Genomic DNA, 18,140 nt, shown 5'->3' on the forward strand with positions numbered 1-18,140 from the left:
GTGAAAAACTGATATTTAAATGTTGTGTGCGTTTTGGAATGAAATCTATGTGTACATATTTGATGATTGGCCTATATTGGTGAATAATATATTGTATGAATGTGTATGTATACCATTATTGAATTGTGAATGATTTATGGTTATGGATGTGTATATGTAACCGTAATTGATGTGTTGTGATGAATGTGTATATGTACCAATTGTGAGTCATGGTGATATGTGGGATGTTAAGACGGTATATAGATGGTCTTAATTGCATATGTGTTGGTATGTGTGCATTCATTCATAGCATGGTTGACTTCATTGTGGAAGTGGTTAAGCGGTGATCCTTCATTGGAAACAGACATAGCAGACGTTAATCCTTAATTGGGATTAGGCGTAGTATTTAAGCGGTGATCCTTCATTGGAAATAGACGTAGCAGACGTTAATCCTTAATTGGGATTAGGCGTAGTATTTAAGCGGTGATCCTTCATTGGAAACAGACGTAGCAGACGTTAATCCTTAATTGGGATTAGGCGTAGTATTAAGCGGTGATCCTTCATTGGAAACAGACGTAGGGCTTTGGTCTTGTCTGGATCGGAAGCGTGGCTTGGATTCTAGATATTGAATCGGAAAGCGGTGAAACTTTGAGTTCACATTGAGGTACCACATGCATAGAGTCACATTGTCTTGCATTGAGTCGTCTATAGTTATGTGATCATTGAATGCATGTATTGATGTGGATGCGATGTACGTTTGAAAGATGTGAGATGATTGTTGGTTAATATTATTGACGTGATTATACCAAGTGTGATGAATTCTTAAATTGTGTTTTAATTCATTGTGCCTTATTATGCTATTTCATGATGATTTGAATTCTCACCCTTTCTGTTTGAATGTTACCTTTACATGGGTATCGTGCAGATACTACAGAGTAGTATTGCTGGAGTAGGTGGACGGTAGCTCGCTCAAGATTAGCTGGAGAGTTCCGTATTTAGTTTGAATTTAGGTAATGAGTCAATGTTCTGGTCATGTAACACTGGGTAGATTAGTGGTATTGAACTCATATCTTATTTTGATATGCTTTATGTCATTAATTGTTTTATTTTATTTGAAGTGATTATTGAGAGATGATCATGGTATGGGACATGGATCATATTATGAAATACATGAGTATTCTTTATTTTCCGCTGCGAACGCATATTGCTTGAATATTCATGATGAGTGAAATGTGTTATTTTGAATGACCAGATGTATTGTTGGTTTTTGAAAGTTTTAAGTTTCGAAAACGTCGATGTGACGCCATTTTCTTAATATGCGTGCTTCTTTACTCTGATTATATGCTAAATAATTTGGGGTAGAAAAAGGGGTGTTACAAGGGATTTAATGGAAGAAATGTCTTATGATCCTAGTTGTATAATATGGAGTTCCATTTTGAGTGCCTGTAAGATTTATGGAGATGTTGAGCTTGGAAGAGAGGCTGTTAATCAGCTCATTAAGATGGAACCATGTAATGCAGCTCCATATTTAACTCTAGCACATATCTATGCAAGAAAAGGTTTACGGAACGAAGTATCTGAAGTTAGAAGCCTTATGCAACAAAGGGTTAAGGGAAAGTATGCATGGAGTTGGGTATAGGTAGAGAGAGATGTTAGAATATTATAAAATATCTTAGGATCATATTTTATGTTACTCACTTCACGTGGAATGCATGTTCCAATTTATGATGAAAAAAGTTATTACTTTCATGCCACTAATGGTTGAATTTCACTTCCTGGGCACCATAGAGATTGCCTAAAGCACACTCTTTGTGGATCTGTGTTATTTTACAGATCTCAGGGATTTGTTATGTCTACTATTTGACTTGGAGATAATGTTTTCGAGGTGATTGGAAAGCTAGTAACAAAGCCTGTGAAATTACGCGTTTTTAAAAAATTATCAAATTGTCAAATTTTATTTAAAACATAATCCATTGAACAAGGTTGTACTGGCTTACAGTGGTGGCTTAGACACATCGGTCATTGTCCCATGGTTGAGGTATAGATGTTACCTAATTCTTTTTCTACTAGATTTCTGTCACAAGTTCATAACTCTCTCCCTTATGTATTGCTGTATAACTTCGTTCTTGTTATATCATCTTATTTAGTAATCTTGATGTTGCAGAGAGAATTATGGTTGTGACGTTGTTTGTTTCACTGCTGATGTTGGCCAAGTACGCTGTGACTTTTAGCATTCGTTTTTTGTAATCAAGATTATTGTTGTCTACGTTGTTTATTGGATGAGGTGTTATAAGATTGTAAACATTCGACTAGGAGAGTTTGTTGCTGATGTGCTGCATGTCGGTTAACAAAATTAATTTCACAGGGTATAAAAGAATTGGACGGTCTAGAAGCCAAAGCCAATGGGGCTTCTCAATTAGTTGTAAAGGACTTACAGGAGGAATTTGTTAAAGATTACGTATTTCCTTGGCTGCGTGTTGGTGCCATTTATGAAAGGAAGTATTTGCTTGGGACCTCAATGGCCCGTCCTGTAATTGCAAAGGTACTTTTGCTTGAAGTTTGATATTTCATTTCAATTGGTAAAACCTTTTTGCTTGTAAATATCAAATATCTTGCACCAACACTTCATATTAAAGGCACATGTCTGGTGTCCGACATGTATCAGTGTTGGACTTGCATTCTTTAAATAATTATATGTGTCGTGTGTGTGTGTATGTGTCATTGCTTATTGATTAATGCGTGCTAACTGGTAGGCCATGGTGGATGTTGCCAAAGAAGTTGGAGCTGATGCTGTTGCCCATGGGTGTACAGGGAAAGGAAATGATCAGGCATGTCTCACCATGATAAGTACATTCCTATGCCATGCAGATTATATTAATCTCACATTTTTTAAATCAACTTTTAGGTTCGATTTGAGCTCACTTTCTTTGCGCTGAACCCGAAGCTAAACATTGTGGCTCCATGGAGGGAGTGGGATATTACAGGGAGAGAAGATTGCCTAAAGCACACTCTTTGTGAATTTGTGTTATTTTACAGATCTCAGGGATTTGTTATATCTACTGTTTGACTTGGAGATAATGTTTTTGAGGTGATTGGAAAGCTAGTAACAAAGCCTGTGAAATTACGCGTTTTTAAAAAATTGTCAAATTGTCAAATTTTATTTAAAACTGTATCCGGTTAGCGAAAAGTTATCAAACTTTGATGTTTGCTATTGATGTTTTAATTAAAAAGAATATAGTTTGAAAACAAAATTTCAATTTAATGTGGCGCTTTGAATAAGAGTGAATTTGAATTCTTTTATCCTAAATTTCCTCCCTTGCCAAAAGCATAGTAAGAAACTGTATGATGTGCAAATTAACCCTACTTCTGCCCCAGACATGGAAGATGATGTGGGGCCAATAAACACAACTTTCCTTGAATCAAACATCCTGAGTGCACAACAAAAAGAAACTTCAACATGTCCAACAAGAAAATGTTCTTAAATCTTGCATTTTGAACACTTGTCCACTACTCAAAGCAATACTCTCCTATTTAGCAAAAAAAGCCGCCCTGAAAGTACAATTTTTAGTCTCTACTACCCATAACAGAAAAATAACCTTCCTGATAGCATGATGTTTAGCACTGCCTATAAAAATGCAATCACATGTAAATCCTTGGCTCACTTGGATTGATGCGATGTACAGAAAAATTGTTGTTTCAACAACCAAATACCCACTGCTTCCATTTGAGATGTTTCCTAACACAAGACCATATGATGGTCAAACAAATTGGCAGTGCAAAGTACCGCAACATCCTCTCCATACACCTATCTCCCCGTCTTTCTTAACAGAGTATATATTATAAAGTTGATAATAGTATACAACCATATGCAATATCACAATATATATATTAAAGTTTCTGCATATTAGAGACACCTTAAGTGGCTCGAAGCATGAAAGAGATTTTGTTTGCTAATGCGAGCTAATTCTTATTTTGCTAAAATATAACTGTAGTAAATAGATGCTAGAAAAGGACATGCCATGGTTTACAAAGGCTTTATTCCCAGTCAAATTATTTTTGCTGCCATCATGTGAGCCCCCTAAAGTGTCATCCTGAAGGGAACTTGAATTGCTACCATTGCTCCATCTTTAATGGCGATGCTTATAATATTGCCTTCTAAACTATTAACCTGCATAGAAAGTAAATCGAAAGAAGACTCTAATAGTTTAGAAGGTTGTAACATACTAGTTAGTTCCACATTTTGTTCAGCTTTGTTGCAATAACTACTTGGTGATAATGTTTTTCTACTAATATCATTATCTAGTGCCCATTTGGCAAACAAAAATTACTAACCTGAGAGCCACTGGGATTTCCTATAGATAAATCGCTGCTCTTAGTAAGACCCATACATATAAAATACAACCATCAAATGCATCGAGCAATTCAATTAAAAAAAACCTGTAAACCTTTATTCGACCAATTCGAACATCAAAAGTTTCTACTTCTTTATGATCGCGTAGAGAACCTGGGATTCATTTTTAAAAAAATAGCAGATCGAGCGAGGTCTGTGCTGGAAAGCAACTACCTAAGCCAAAAGCATGTGTGCAACATATCCTAAGTATGTTAATGCACCACTAAAAGGTAAGAAAACATCATTTTGTTTCGTGGGAAAAAAAAAGAAAACAAAACACTAGAGACCAATATACAGATCCCAGATCAAATACCAGTAGTTGAAGAAATTTTCACCATTGGATAACCTGTTATTACCTGGTAATATAAATTCAGTTCCTCTTGACTACAAACATCTTCTATTCCCGAATTTCCAGCAGATTCATTTCCACACTCCTACCTCAATGATTGTCCAAGAAAGTCATCCAGAAATGGGCTTTGCATGTGGTCTATTACAGAAGATGAAATACGCGGAAGAGAGGACAATTGCAAGAGAGTAGAACAACGTTCTTTGAAATTATCAACTAATGCTGGAGGAGATATGGGAGGAAATCGTGCTAGGGTTTCACTACAGGCATTGTCAATCCACGGACAAAGTAACTTATGTCCATTATCCAACTTTAAACTGAAGACTAAAGCTGCTTTCTCCACTGCAAAGAAATCATTCCGGTAAGAAAATTTATACAATTGAGCAGTTTGTAAACTTTATAAATAAAAAACAATGGCATACCCTGCTGGTGTAGAGAACAGAAGACGTGCCCCACATTCTTCACAAGTTATGGTGTCAACGTCCACATTGATCCAACCTCTTCTAGCACAATTGACAGCACTTACTTTATATAAATATCAGACAAAAAATGAGTCTTAAAATTTGAGGAAAACAGGATGTAGGAGGGTGATATGATGAGTTTATAGTTAACATCCTGATTTTAATCATAATATGCCACAACTTTGCGATTATACTTGCCCTCGGCAATTAAGAGTATATGCATAATCCTATTTTGGTGGAATAAGGTGGAATCGCTCTTCGTAATAGTTGAATCATATAATCTACGATCTTTGAAACATTTATGCAATTATGCTTATAAATGAATTTAAATGTATATATGCATTTGAAGTATGATTTAAGGTTTTTATAATCCTACTTGTGATCTATGCTTAGTAACTCAAATTTAACAAATACATTAAGTGATTTAAGGTTTTCTTTGTTTTACTAATGCTATTTATATGCATATGAGTTAAACTACCTTGTATGCCAAATGTTGATAGTTAAACAACTCATTCGCGTCACAACAATAGAAGTAAAGAAGCGAGAGTATATCTTTAATGAAGGAGATGATATGCTATGAATAAAGTGATTTCAGAACTGTTATTATTATTATTCAACAAATATAATAAAAAAATATATCAATTTTTACTACAACAAAACCCTCTCCATTAAAATCCCTCCTCTCTTTGCAAGCCACACAAAAATGAGAGTTATCCCCCACCCCTCCCCTCCTCTCACCAAACAAAATATAAACATCTATGAGACTCTTTTGGAGAGTATATGAAAACAGTTCATGACATATCCATGAGTTGTTTTTCATCTTATGCTACAGAGTTTTATCTTATGCTACAGGAATAACTGATTCACAAGCACTCATATATGATAAGAGCTTATGATTAACTTGTTTATCCAAACACTACCTAAATTGACAAAAAAAATACAGCATTTAGAGTCAGAAAAGAACCTTGGGTTTAGCAAACCATGAAATAGACTTAAATGTAGCCAATCTCTTCATGAAATCAGCGCGATCCCACGGTCGACACAGATGACTAGGGGTGTGCAAAAAAATCGGTTATCCATAACCAAATTGATATCCAAATTGATCCACTTTAAAAAAACCAAACCAAATGCTAAAATAAAAATTTGGTTTTGTTATTGGTTATCCAAATATAAACCGTTACCTATTATAAAAATTTCGTTTTGTTATTGGTTATCCAAATTTTCCTATGTGTTAAATTTTTATTTTTGTATGTTTTCATATTTTATCAGATTATAAATCAATTTTATATTTTATATTTTATATTTTTTTAAATTTTATAAAAAAATTATTTTAAAAATAAAAATAAAAATCTTTTCCTTTTCACCAAAAATATTATATTTGGATTTTTTTTTCGAAAAAATTATATTTGATATTTTTTTTCCAAATAAAATATAAAATTAATATAATTTTAACTAGTGCATTATAGACATGATTGAATTTCCTTTTAGAAATTACAACAAAATATTATTCTAATTTCTCTAGAAAAATAAAACGTTCCAATTATTCTCCTAAAGCCTTTTATCTTCAACCTAACATTTGATATAGAATGATCCAAATCTTTGCTCTGGTGCATTAATTAGAGGAGTTTCAGGTGAGACTCGTAATTTCTTCAAGAAGAAGGCTTTGAACACACATCAAGAGGTAATCATTTTGTTTTTATTCCTAACCCAATTGATTTATGCGATAAATCTTCATTTAGATGTTAGGAAAATATTTTCTGCAATTCCTCTTAGAATATCTAAATACCAACAACGTAGATGTATTAACTTGTGATCCTAACCAGGGGTGATTTTCTTAATTGACATTTTTAGCTCGCATCTTTTGGACTCACCTTGTTCTATTACTCAACATCCAATCAATGGATATCATATCATTTTTATATGTAATTAATTTAAAAAATCGGAACAACTTGGTCTTCCAAAAGAAATACTCATTTTGCCATTAGATCTATCTAACGCGCACGCTAATATCATACACTTACTACACATTATCTTTTTCTCAACTCCAATAGATAACCGTTCCACCCTCAGCTCCGCCGCGAACGGCATTGTTCCCACCGCCGTTGTACAAAAGACACGCTATTGCTTCGAATAAATACCTTGCCTCAAATCTCTCTGCGTGTTTCCTCTCTTGCTGTCCACCTCAGTTCTCTCTCCGCCGCCGCCAAACCCCTTCCCCGACGACCTACTTTCATATAGTACCTCCTACAACAGGTCCTTCTCAAATTCATGATAAGGGTAAATTGGTTAATTATCACACTATTTAGAGCTTTTATATTAAACCATGAATTATGCATAAGCTTAAAAAAATTGTTGATGATTTTTTGATGCAGAAACTCTTCTGCAGAACTTTTAAACATGATTATATGAGAAAGAGTTCTAAAAGTGCAAGTACCTACCAAGCACTAGAGTCATTAAGCAGAAAGAATGGATTAATGGAAAAGCCAACAAAGTATGTTCTTTGTAATTGTTCTTTGTAATTCACTTAGTTCTTGTGCAAAAACCATGAATTGTGCAAAAATAGACTTACTATATGCATTAGTAAGTCTATTTTTGCACAATTCATGGTTTTTGCACAAGAACTAAGTGAATTACAAAGAATATACTCTGTTGGCTTTTCCATTAATCCATTCTTTCTGCTTAATGACTCTAGTGCTTGTTAGGTACTTGCACTTTTAGAACTCTTTCTCATATAATCATGTTTACAAGTTCTGCAGAAGAGTTTCTGCATCAAAAAATCATCAACAATTTTTTTTAAGCTTATGCATAATTCATGGTTTAATATAAAAGCTCTGAAATAGTGTGATAATTAACCAATTTACCCTTATCGTGAATTTGAGAAGGACCTGTAGCAGGAGGTACTATATGAAAGTAGGTCGTCGGGGAAGGGGTTTGACGGCGGCGGAGAGAGAACTGAGGTGGACAGCAAGAGAGGAAACACGCAGAGAGATTTGAGGCAAGGTATTTATTCGAAGCAATAGCGTGTCTTTTGTACGGCGGCGGTGGGAACAATGTCGTTCGCGGCGGAGCTAAGGGTGGAACGGTTATCTATTGGAGTTGAGAAAAAGATAATGTGTAGTAAGTGTATGATATTAGCGTGCGCGTTAGATCGATCTAATGGCAAAATGAGTATTTGTTTTGGAAGACCAACTTGTTCCAATTTTTTAAACTAATTTAAATTAATTACATATAAAAATGATATGATATCCATTGATTAGATGTTGAGTAATAGAACAAGGTGAGTCCAAAAGATCTGAGCTAAAAATGTCAATTAAGAAAATCACCCCTTGATAGAATCACAAGTTAATACATCTACTTTGTTGGTATTTAGATATTCTAAGAGGAATTGCAGAAAATATTTTCCTAACATCTAAATGAAGATTTATCGCATAAATCACTTGGGTTAGGAATAAAAACAAAATGATTACCTCTTGATGTGTGTTCAAAGCCTTCTTCTTGAAGAGATTACGAGCCTCACCTGAAACTCCTCTAATTAATGCACCAGAGCAAAGATTTGGGTCATTCTATATCAAATGTTAGGTTGAAGATAAAAGACTTTAGAAGAATAATTGGAACGTTTTATTTTTCTAGAGAAATTAGAATAGGATTTTGTTGTAATTTCTAAAAGGAAATTCAATCCTATCTATAATGCACTAGTTAAAATTATATTTAATTTTATAATTAAATATTATAGTAACATTTGGATTATAGTAACACTTTATTGCTAAATACACGAGTAACATTTGATTTCTAAGTAAATGGAATGGGATTCATTTTTTCAAAAGAAAACTAACTCCTATTTATAATTCAATAATCTTAATAAATTTTTAAATAAAATTATCTTTTAATTAATAATAACTCCTTATTATTAATAATTCTTCCAATCAATCCTATCCATAAACTTCTAGGGTGTAACCTCCTAGGACCCAATTACAATAGCAATGAATTTCACAAGATAAAGTTCATAAATCATAGTTGGCTTCTAACAAAGCACTATGATTACCTAAAATAATGAGATTGTAAATCTTCATCAAGTGTCCTATTTTATAATTAGTTATTGCACATTAGATTTGCATGACACAATCATTATATATTTGATAATATAATGTGGAAAGACTAAAAGAAACTCAATTAGTATGCTATTGTAAAACAAGTAAGGTCTGCTTAATTTTGTTACCACAAGTGGTGAACTATTGTTTACAAAAAAAACATTGTTCAAAATTTATTTTTCCCCAGTGATCGACAAAGCTCACAAGTAACAACAAAACCAGGTAGCAAAGATGCCAAAGAGGTTTCAAACATACCCTTAGTATAACATCATATGCAAGGTACAGCTCCAACAAATTTATTTGATTATGGGAACATTATAGTGGAAATAGTGAAAATAGAGTATATAATAACAACATAATTCAAGGGTTTAATATTTTCAATACTTTTCCTCTGTCTTTCAATTCAAATGCGAAAATATCATTTGAACTACTACTGTCATTGATGAAAACAACAAACTACTGCCACTAGAGCTGTCAATTTAGGGGGCCAATAAATTTGAGCCCCAACCCACTTAATGAGGGGGCGTAAAAAAGTCCAAGAATAATTAGCCCCTAAATATATAGGCCCCAAGGCCCCATAATTTAGAAGGGGGGCACATGGCCCCTAATCAAATATTAATAATTTTTTCAAAAACAAAATATTAATTTCAAAAAATAAATTTTCAAAATAAAAAGAAATAAACAAATTTAGAAAAAAGTTTTTTCAAAAAAAAAACTAGTATAAAAACAACTTTTTGTCTTAAAATCATCTTAATAAACTTTCAATTCATGCATATTAAATTTTAAAAATCTCTAAAATACATTAAACTCAAATATTATTTTGTAATTTTTGGTTTGTTACCATCACTGACCATATAGATGGAACCTTTTAAAAAGTATGAGGGTTGTTTCATGTGTATCATAATCTGTTTCAAAAAGTTAACAAAAAAATTTCTTCACAATTTTTTTTACAACCAAGCGACAAGATATTAGTGCATAAAGATTAATATATATAAGTGCACAGAGACCACCTGTAGCTGAAAAACATAAAAACCATATCAAATGAAGACCATATCAATTAGACACAATACATAAAGACCATGTCACATAATGAGAACTAATGGTTTATCACCTATGAAACACAAACACGCCGAACACGACCTCGACACTGACACCAATAATAATTTTAAAAAATGAATAAATTAGACGTAATCACAAGTTTCTTGCAGGTGTCTGACTCGGACACGGACACGGACACACCTTTGGGTGCTACATAGTTTATCACGCAAAGACCATATTAAATCTTGCAGCAAAACCTTCTATATAGAAGAAAAAAATGGTTCCCACGTAAAGACTGCACATGTAAAATTGATACTCCAATACAAGTGTGGCTTCAATATTCTTAATATTTAATTTCAATACATCCACGATAAAAAAAAAAATCAAAACTCATTGTTGCGTGACTTTAATGCAATAGGCATGTCACAGTCATGACAACGAGCTAAGCATAACACACAAACATAAAAAAAAAACTTGTGAAACTCGTTGAGGCATTTTCACAAATAGCTTGTGAGTGCACATATTAAACATCTCTAATCTTATTTGTTCAGATAACATGTCTGTCATACCCCAAAATTCACCCTACACCTTCACAATGTTCATCTAGGTCACTAACTTAAACATTTGCATATCATCATGAGCATGCATTTCATCTGCATTAGCAAGGTTCAACACAAGAAAGCAGTGACTTGAATTCAGAGCTTTATGCTTACACCTAGTGGAAACTAGGATTTCTCAGCAAACTTGGGGTGGCCCCAATCAAACCTTATCATGGAGATGTCCCTTGATGCTTGGGTATTGTGCTTGGACCTGATGTTAACTATGGCTCCTCAAGGGAGGAAAACCCTATTTTGAAGATCCTTACTTGACCAAGGTTTCACCCAACCTCTTGTGCATAGTTCAGGCATGTGGATCCTATTACTCCTGATTCCATTAGACTTCTCACTCCCCACATATGCATCATGTGATTGCATCCCTTGGTTTGGTCCTAAGTGCATGTTGTGCTATTTCATCCAGTATCTTCAAACCATGGTTCATACTTTGCTTGGCTTCATTTGGTCAATGCTACTCAAGTCCACTCTGTGCCTTTGTCATTTCCATTAGTGCTCGGCCCATAAGTCCTAGTTCATTGTACCTTTTGGTCTTGGTCAAGATCTTTGCTTCACGTTTGTCATTGGTCATTCAAGATATGGTTATGTCCCTTGGTACATGTTAATGATTCATTCATTTCAAATTCATCATGCATTTCAAGTCAAGGTATTGTCATAATCATGGTCATCAAATTCATTCATTTCAAATTCAGTTCACCCAAGGTCATACAAGGATCACTTCTATACGTAAACCGTTCATTTCATTCATGTAACTTCAATTGCCATTACATATTCATCACAAATGTCCAAGCATTGAGAAAATTACAAAAAAAATATGGAAGTTTGACCACATGTTGACTTTGGTCAATAGTTGACTTTTCGGTCAAAGTTGACCAAAGTCAACCCAATCCCCAAACTCCTAAAATCCATAGGTCCCGATCCTATTTCTAATCTAAAATTCAATCTTGATCCTGAAGTTTGCCATTTGTCCATGATGCTTCAAAAATCCAATTTGGCCATTTGTTTGTGTGTTTTGTCCAACCCACTTCATGTGTTCTTGGCTAGTCATTTCACCTCCAACACCTGCAAAATACAAAGCATGAGCAAGCCAAGTCATAATCACTACAGAACCCAAGAATATTGATAGGGTGGTTGTTGGCAAGTTGCAGAGTGTGCCTAATGGACTAAACTTGAAGTATGAGAACAATAAAGAGTTACTTGAATCCTGTTTAGATTGGTGGGAGGTGAAAATAAACATTAGCCAGTATTAACAGGGTCTACCATTGTTAATCGTGTTCCACTCAGTTACATTTGGTAATAGAGGGAGTTACAAAATGCTAACGAAAATCGATCAAGTCTCATTCAGCACAATTGTCGTCATACCTTAACATACCTCCTCGTGGCCGGAAAATCAATAATTCCAAGAGTGGTCCTCAGGATGTGGAGCGAGGAAGAAAGCCATCTGGACCTGTTTGGTGCAGCAGGATGTATGGACATTGGAAAATGGATGCGTTATCGGTCCTCCCGGTGCGTCTATCTCAGTACAAGGCGACAATAATTATGCCAAGCCATTTCCAAAAACAGACCTGCAGGATGGGCATAAATGCTGCAACACCATTACACAAGTCCACATTAATGCCATGCTACAAGAAACATCCCTGTAACCAAAATCAGTTGATTAGAAATCAAGTTTCCTGCATCAATGTAAAACCATCGGCATGCTGCAACCTGTAAGACCCCAATTTTGTCCCTAAGATCCCTCATGGCATCATATCATATCATTACATTGCCTCAAGGATCATTTGTGCACCTTGTTTCCTTCCTTGTGGGTGTGATCCTCTTTTGAGTGGTTCTTGATCACCAAGCATTCCTTGCACTTATATGTCATTGCTTTTCTTTTAATCACTAACCAAAAGTACAAAAATATGTCATCTAACCTTTGTCTTGCAGATGAAGCAATAACAGGTCAACCGTATCTGGGTTTGATCGGTGAGGTTGAACTATGTGTTCACGAATAGTCGGTACCGCATGCATGGAGTCTCATTTCATAATGTATGTATGGCGTATAATATGAATGGATGTATTCCAATATTATACGTGTGTTTTGTGTTTGTGCTGAGTATGATTATGAGTTGATGTTGCCGTTGCTGAATGTGTGATATGATTAGGGTGATGAATGTGTTAATTTACTTAGCATTACATGATATTTCATAATGCTTATTATATCGATTGAGGAACTCACCCTTACAACTATGTTTCAGGTAACGAGCAGTGATTGAGTAGAAGCTAGTGCTTGGAGTCTAGTGTAGTTCCTTAGTGGGTCATGCTCTGGTATATGTAACATCGGGACGGGATGTTTTACTTTGTTTTCATTTGTGGTTGTTGAACAATTTTACATGTAATGCGTTACATGGTTTGTATGTTGTTAGATTTCTATCCGCTGTGAATTATGCAATGTTTTATTTTAATTAATAAATGAGCATGACAGGTTATTTTGGTGAATGGTGTCAAGTGTCAAGTGTGACACCCTGAAATTGCATATCTACTCTGATTCATATTTTGTCGTTTTAATTAATTATTGGGGTATTTTAGAAGGGTGTTACATTAGTGGTATCAGAGCATAGTCGGTCGAGTCGAGTCGTAATTATTCTGTTTCCCTGTATGTGATAGGTGTTGTGTAACCCTATCAGTACTTATTGTTTTAGCTTGTTGGATTAACTCAGAATAGAAATGGCTGGAAGAGGTAGAGACGATGCTGCGATTGCTGAGGCTCTGGGTATGCTAGCTGGAGTACTTGGAGGGAATCCGAATGTTGTGGGACTGGGAGCTGCTCGTCAACTGAGTGAGTTCCAGAGGAACAATCCTCCAATGTTCAAGGGAGCATACGATCCAGATGGTGCTCAGAAGTGGTTGAAGGAGATCGAGAGGATCTTCCGAGTGACTGAGTGTGCCGATAACCAGAAGGTCAGGTTCGGTACGCATATGCTGTCAGAGGAAGCAGATGATTGGTGGGTTGCTGCCCGCACTGAGTTGGAAGCTGCTGGGAATGCTGAGATCACTTGGGCGGTGTTCAGAGAGAGATTTCTGAGGAAGTACTTTCCAGAGGATGTCAGAGGAAAGAAAGAGATAGAGTTCTTAGAATTGAAGCAGTGCAACCGGTCTGTTACTGAGTATGCTGCTAAGTTCACAGAGCTGTCGAAGTATTACACTCCCTATGATGAGGCTACTGGGGAATTTTCAAAATGTGTGAAGTTTGAGAACGGGTTACGTCCCGAGATCAAGCAGGCTATTGGGTATCAGCGGATTAGAGTGTTTTCTGACTTGGTTGACTGTTGCAGGATTTTTGAACAGGATACCAAGGCCAGAGCGGAGAGCTATCAGCAGAGGGTTGATAGGAAAGGCAAGAATCAGAATGATCGTGGGAAACCGTATGCAGCTGGCAAAGGTTTCCAGAGACAGAGTGGGATGAAGAGACCTAGTGGGGGAGACTCCAGTGCCCCTGCTAAGTGTTACAGATGTGGTCAGGCTGGACATCGTATCCATGAGTGTACCAGTACTGAGAAGAAGTGTTTCAAGTGTGGAAAAGGTGGTCACTTGGCTGCAGAGTGCCGGTTGAAGACTATGACTTGTTTCAACTGTGGAGAGGTGGGTCATATCAGTCCACAGTGTCCTAAGCCGAAGAAAGAGAACCAGTCGGGAGGCAAGGTCTTTGCTTTATCGGGTTCTAAGACTTCTGCAGATGATCGTTTGATACGAGGTACGTGTTATATTAATGGCTTTCCTCTTGTAGCTATTATTGACACAAGTGCGACTCATTCCTTTATATCTTTGGATTGTGCTGTGAAACTTAAATTAGAGATATCTGAGATGCATGGGAGTATGGTGATTGATACTCCTGCGAAGGGTTCAGTGACTACTACTTCAGTTTGTTTAAATTGCCCTTTGAGTATTTTTGGTAGAGACTTTGGGATGGACCTCGTGTGTCTTCCACTAGTGCAGATTGATGTTATCCTGGATATGAACTGGTTGGTGTTTAACCGAGTTTATATCAACTGTTTTGATAAGACTGTGATCTTTCCTGAGATTGAGGAAGGAAAAAGTTTGTTTCTATCAGCAAGGCAGGTGAATGAGGCAGTAGCAGATGGGGCAGAGTTGTTTATGCTGTTAGCGACTTTGGAGGCTAAAGATAAACTGGTGATTTGCGATCTAGCCGTGGTGTGTGATTTTCCTGATGTGTTTCCTGAAGAAGTGAATGAATTACCGCCAGAGCGTGAAGTTGAGTTCTCGATTGATTTGGTACCTGGTACTAGGCCGATATCGATGGCTCCGTACCGTATGTCTGCTGTTGAGTTAACTGAATTGAAGAGTCAGCTGGAAGATCTGTTGGATAAGAAATTTATTCGTCCGAGTGTGTCACCGTGGGGCGCACCAGTGTTATTGGTTAAGAAGAAAGAAGGTACTATGAGGTTGTGTGTGGACTACAGGCAACTGAATAAAGTGACGATCAAGAATCGGTATCCTTTGCCGAGGATTGATGATTTGATGGATCAGTTGGTTGGTGCGAGTGTGTTCAGCAAAATAGATTTGAGATCGGGGTATCATCAGATACGTGTGAAAACTGAGGATATTCAGAAGACTGCTTTCAGAACAAGGTATGGACATTATGAGTATTCTGTAATGCCTTTTGGTGTGACTAATGCGCCTGGGGTATTTATGGAGTATATGAATAGGATTTTCCATCCGTACCTAGACAAGTTTGTTGTGGTGTTTATTGACGATATTTTGGTGTATTCGAAATCTGAAGAAGAGCATGCTGAACATTTGAGAGTGGTTTTAGGAGTTCTACGAGAAAAGAAGTTATTTGCTAAACTGTCCAAGTGTGAATTTTAGTTAGAAGAGGTTAGTTTTCTTGGTCATGTGGTTTCAAGAGGTGGTGTTGCTGTTGATCCTTCTAAGATAGAAGCGGTATCTAAGTGGGAAGCTCCGAAGTCAGTTTCTGAGATAAGGAGTTTTCTTGGACTTGTAGGTTATTATAGGAAATTCATAGGGGGATTTTCTAAGTTGGCGTTACCGTTGACGATGTTGACTAGAAAGGGGCAAGCGTTTGTTTGGGACTCAAAATGTGAAGAAGGTTTCCAAGAGTTAAAGAGAAGGTTAACTACTGCTCCTATTCTGATATTACCAAGTCCGTCGGAACCATTTGAGGTTTACTGTGATGCTTCATTGTTGGGTTTGGGTGGTGTTTTGATGCAGAATAAGCAGGTTGTAGCTTATGCTTCGAGACAACTGAAGGTTCATGAGAGGAACTATCCGACACACGATTTAGAGTTGGCAGCTGTGGTATTTGTTCTGAAGTTACGGAGGCATTACTTGTACGGGTCAAGATTTGAGGTTTTCAGTGACCATAAAAGTTTAAAGTATTTGTTTGATCAGAGAGAGTTGAACCTGAGACAGAGGAGATGGTTAGAGTTTCTGAAGGATTATGACTTTGGTTTGAATTACCATCCGGGTAAAGCAAACGTAGTGGCTGATGCATTGAGTCGGAAATCATTGCATATGTCTATGTTAATGGTTAAGGAATTGGATTTAATTGAGCAGTTTAGAGACTTGAGTTTGGTGTGTGAGAGTACTCACAATAGTGTTAAATTGGGAATGTTGAAGTTAACGAGTGGTATTCTGGATGAGATTAGAGAGGGTCAGAAATCCGATGTGCTTTTGGTTGATAAGTTGACTCTAGTGAATCAAGGTCAAGGTGGTGAATTCAGAGTTGATGAGAATGGTGTTTTGAAATTTGGTAATCGGGTGTGTATTCCGGATGTTACCGAACTTAAGAAGAGTATTCTTGAGGAAGGACATCGTAGTGGCCTGAGTATTCATCCTGGGGCTACGAAGATGTATCATGATTTGAAAAAGTTATTTTGGTGGCCGGGAATGAAAAGAGAAATTGCGAGTTTTGTTTATTCTTGTTTGACTTGTCAGAAGTCAAAGATTGAGCATCAGAAGCCGTCTGGGCTAATGCAACCGTTGGTTATTCCAGAGTGGAAGTGGGATAGTATCAGTATGGATTTTGTTGCGGGTTTACCGAGGATAATTAAGAATTTTGAAGCTATTTGGGTGATTGTTGACAGATTGACAAAATCGGCTCATTTCATTCCGATCAGAATGGATTATCCGTTAGAGAGATTAGCTGAGTTGTATATTGAGAAAATTGTAAGTTTGCATGGTATTCCGTCGAGTATTGTTTCGGACAGAGATCCTAGATTTACATCGAAGTTCTGGGAAGGTTTGCAGAGGGCTTTGGGAACTAAGCTAAGATTGAGTTCTGCATATCATCCGCAGACTGATGGTCAGACTGAGAGGACGATTCAGTCACTGGAGGATCTTTTGAGAGCTTGTGTTTTGGAAAAGGGAGGTGCTTGGGATTGTTATTTACCTTTGATTGAGTTTACCTACAACAATAGTTTTCATTCGAGCATTGGTATGGCACCGTTTGAAGCTTTGTATGGTAGGAGATGTCGGACACCTTTATGTTGGTATGAGTCCGGTGAGAGTGCTGTGGTTGGACCGGAGATTGTTCAACAAACTAAGGAAAAGATTAAGATGATTCAGGAGAAGATGAGGATTGCTCAGAGTCGTCAGAAGAGTTATCACGACAAGAGGAGGAAGTCACTTGAGTTTCAAGAGGGAGATCATGTGTTTCTTCGTGTTACTCCGATAACTGGGGTTGGTCGAGCTTTGAAGTCGAAGAAGTTGACACCTCGATTTATTGGTCCTTATCAGATTTTGGAGAGGATAGGGGAGGTAGCCTATCGTATCGCTTTACCGCCGTCACTTGCGAATTTGCATGAGGTTTTTCATGTGTCTCAGTTGAGGAGGTACATTCCTGATCCGTCGCATGTGGTCCAAGTAGATGATGTACAGGTGAGAGATAACTTGACTGTTGAGACATCACCTATGAGGATCGAGGATCGAGAGTTGAAGCAGTTGCGGGGTAAAGAGATTGCTTTGGTAAAGGTCGCTTGGGGAGGACCAGCAGGTGGCAATGTGACTTGGGAACTTGAGAGTCAGATGAAGGAGTCTTATCCAGAGTTATTCGCTTGAGGTATGTTTTCGAGGACGAAAACTCTTTTAGTGGGGGAGAGTTGTAACACCCCGATAAAATATGATAATTATTTAATTTAAGTTTAATAGTATATTATGATGATAATATGAATGAGAGGGTATTATTTTTTCAAAATGAAAGATAAA

General features: G+C 36.6%; 1 protein-coding gene across 1 annotated transcript; it reads left to right on the top strand.

Annotated features, from left to right (window-relative positions):
* Positions 1-1,366: 1,366 nt before the first annotated feature.
* Positions 1,367-3,079, top strand: LOC127123582 (argininosuccinate synthase, chloroplastic). Its single transcript, XM_051053787.1, has 6 exons — positions 1,367-1,612; positions 1,923-2,017; positions 2,144-2,192; positions 2,345-2,521; positions 2,733-2,807; positions 2,885-3,079. Exons 1-6 carry the CDS (start codon positions 1,367-1,369, stop codon positions 3,044-3,046), a joined length of 804 nt encoding a protein of 267 aa, XP_050909744.1. The 3' UTR covers positions 3,047-3,079.
* The last annotated feature ends 15,061 nt before the right edge of the window (positions 3,080-18,140 follow it).

Source organism: Lathyrus oleraceus, chromosome 2 (genome assembly GCF_024323335.1).
Source record: "Lathyrus oleraceus cultivar Zhongwan6 chromosome 2, CAAS_Psat_ZW6_1.0, whole genome shotgun sequence".
Taxonomy (NCBI): Eukaryota; Viridiplantae; Streptophyta; class Magnoliopsida; order Fabales; family Fabaceae; genus Lathyrus; species Lathyrus oleraceus.

Bases quoted from the DNA above. Each gene is read 5' to 3' on its own strand.
- LOC127123582 (XM_051053787.1), top strand. From the start codon at position 1,367: ATGGAAGAAATGTCTTATGATCCTAGTTGTATAATATGGAGTTCCATT. The intron at 1,613-1,922 runs GTATAGGTAGAG...AAAAATTATCAA, and splicing joins GAAAGTATGCATGGAGTTGG to ATTGTCAAATTTTATTTAAA. The intron at 2,808-2,884 runs GCATGTCTCACC...ATCAACTTTTAG, and splicing joins CAGGGAAAGGAAATGATCAG to GTTCGATTTGAGCTCACTTT.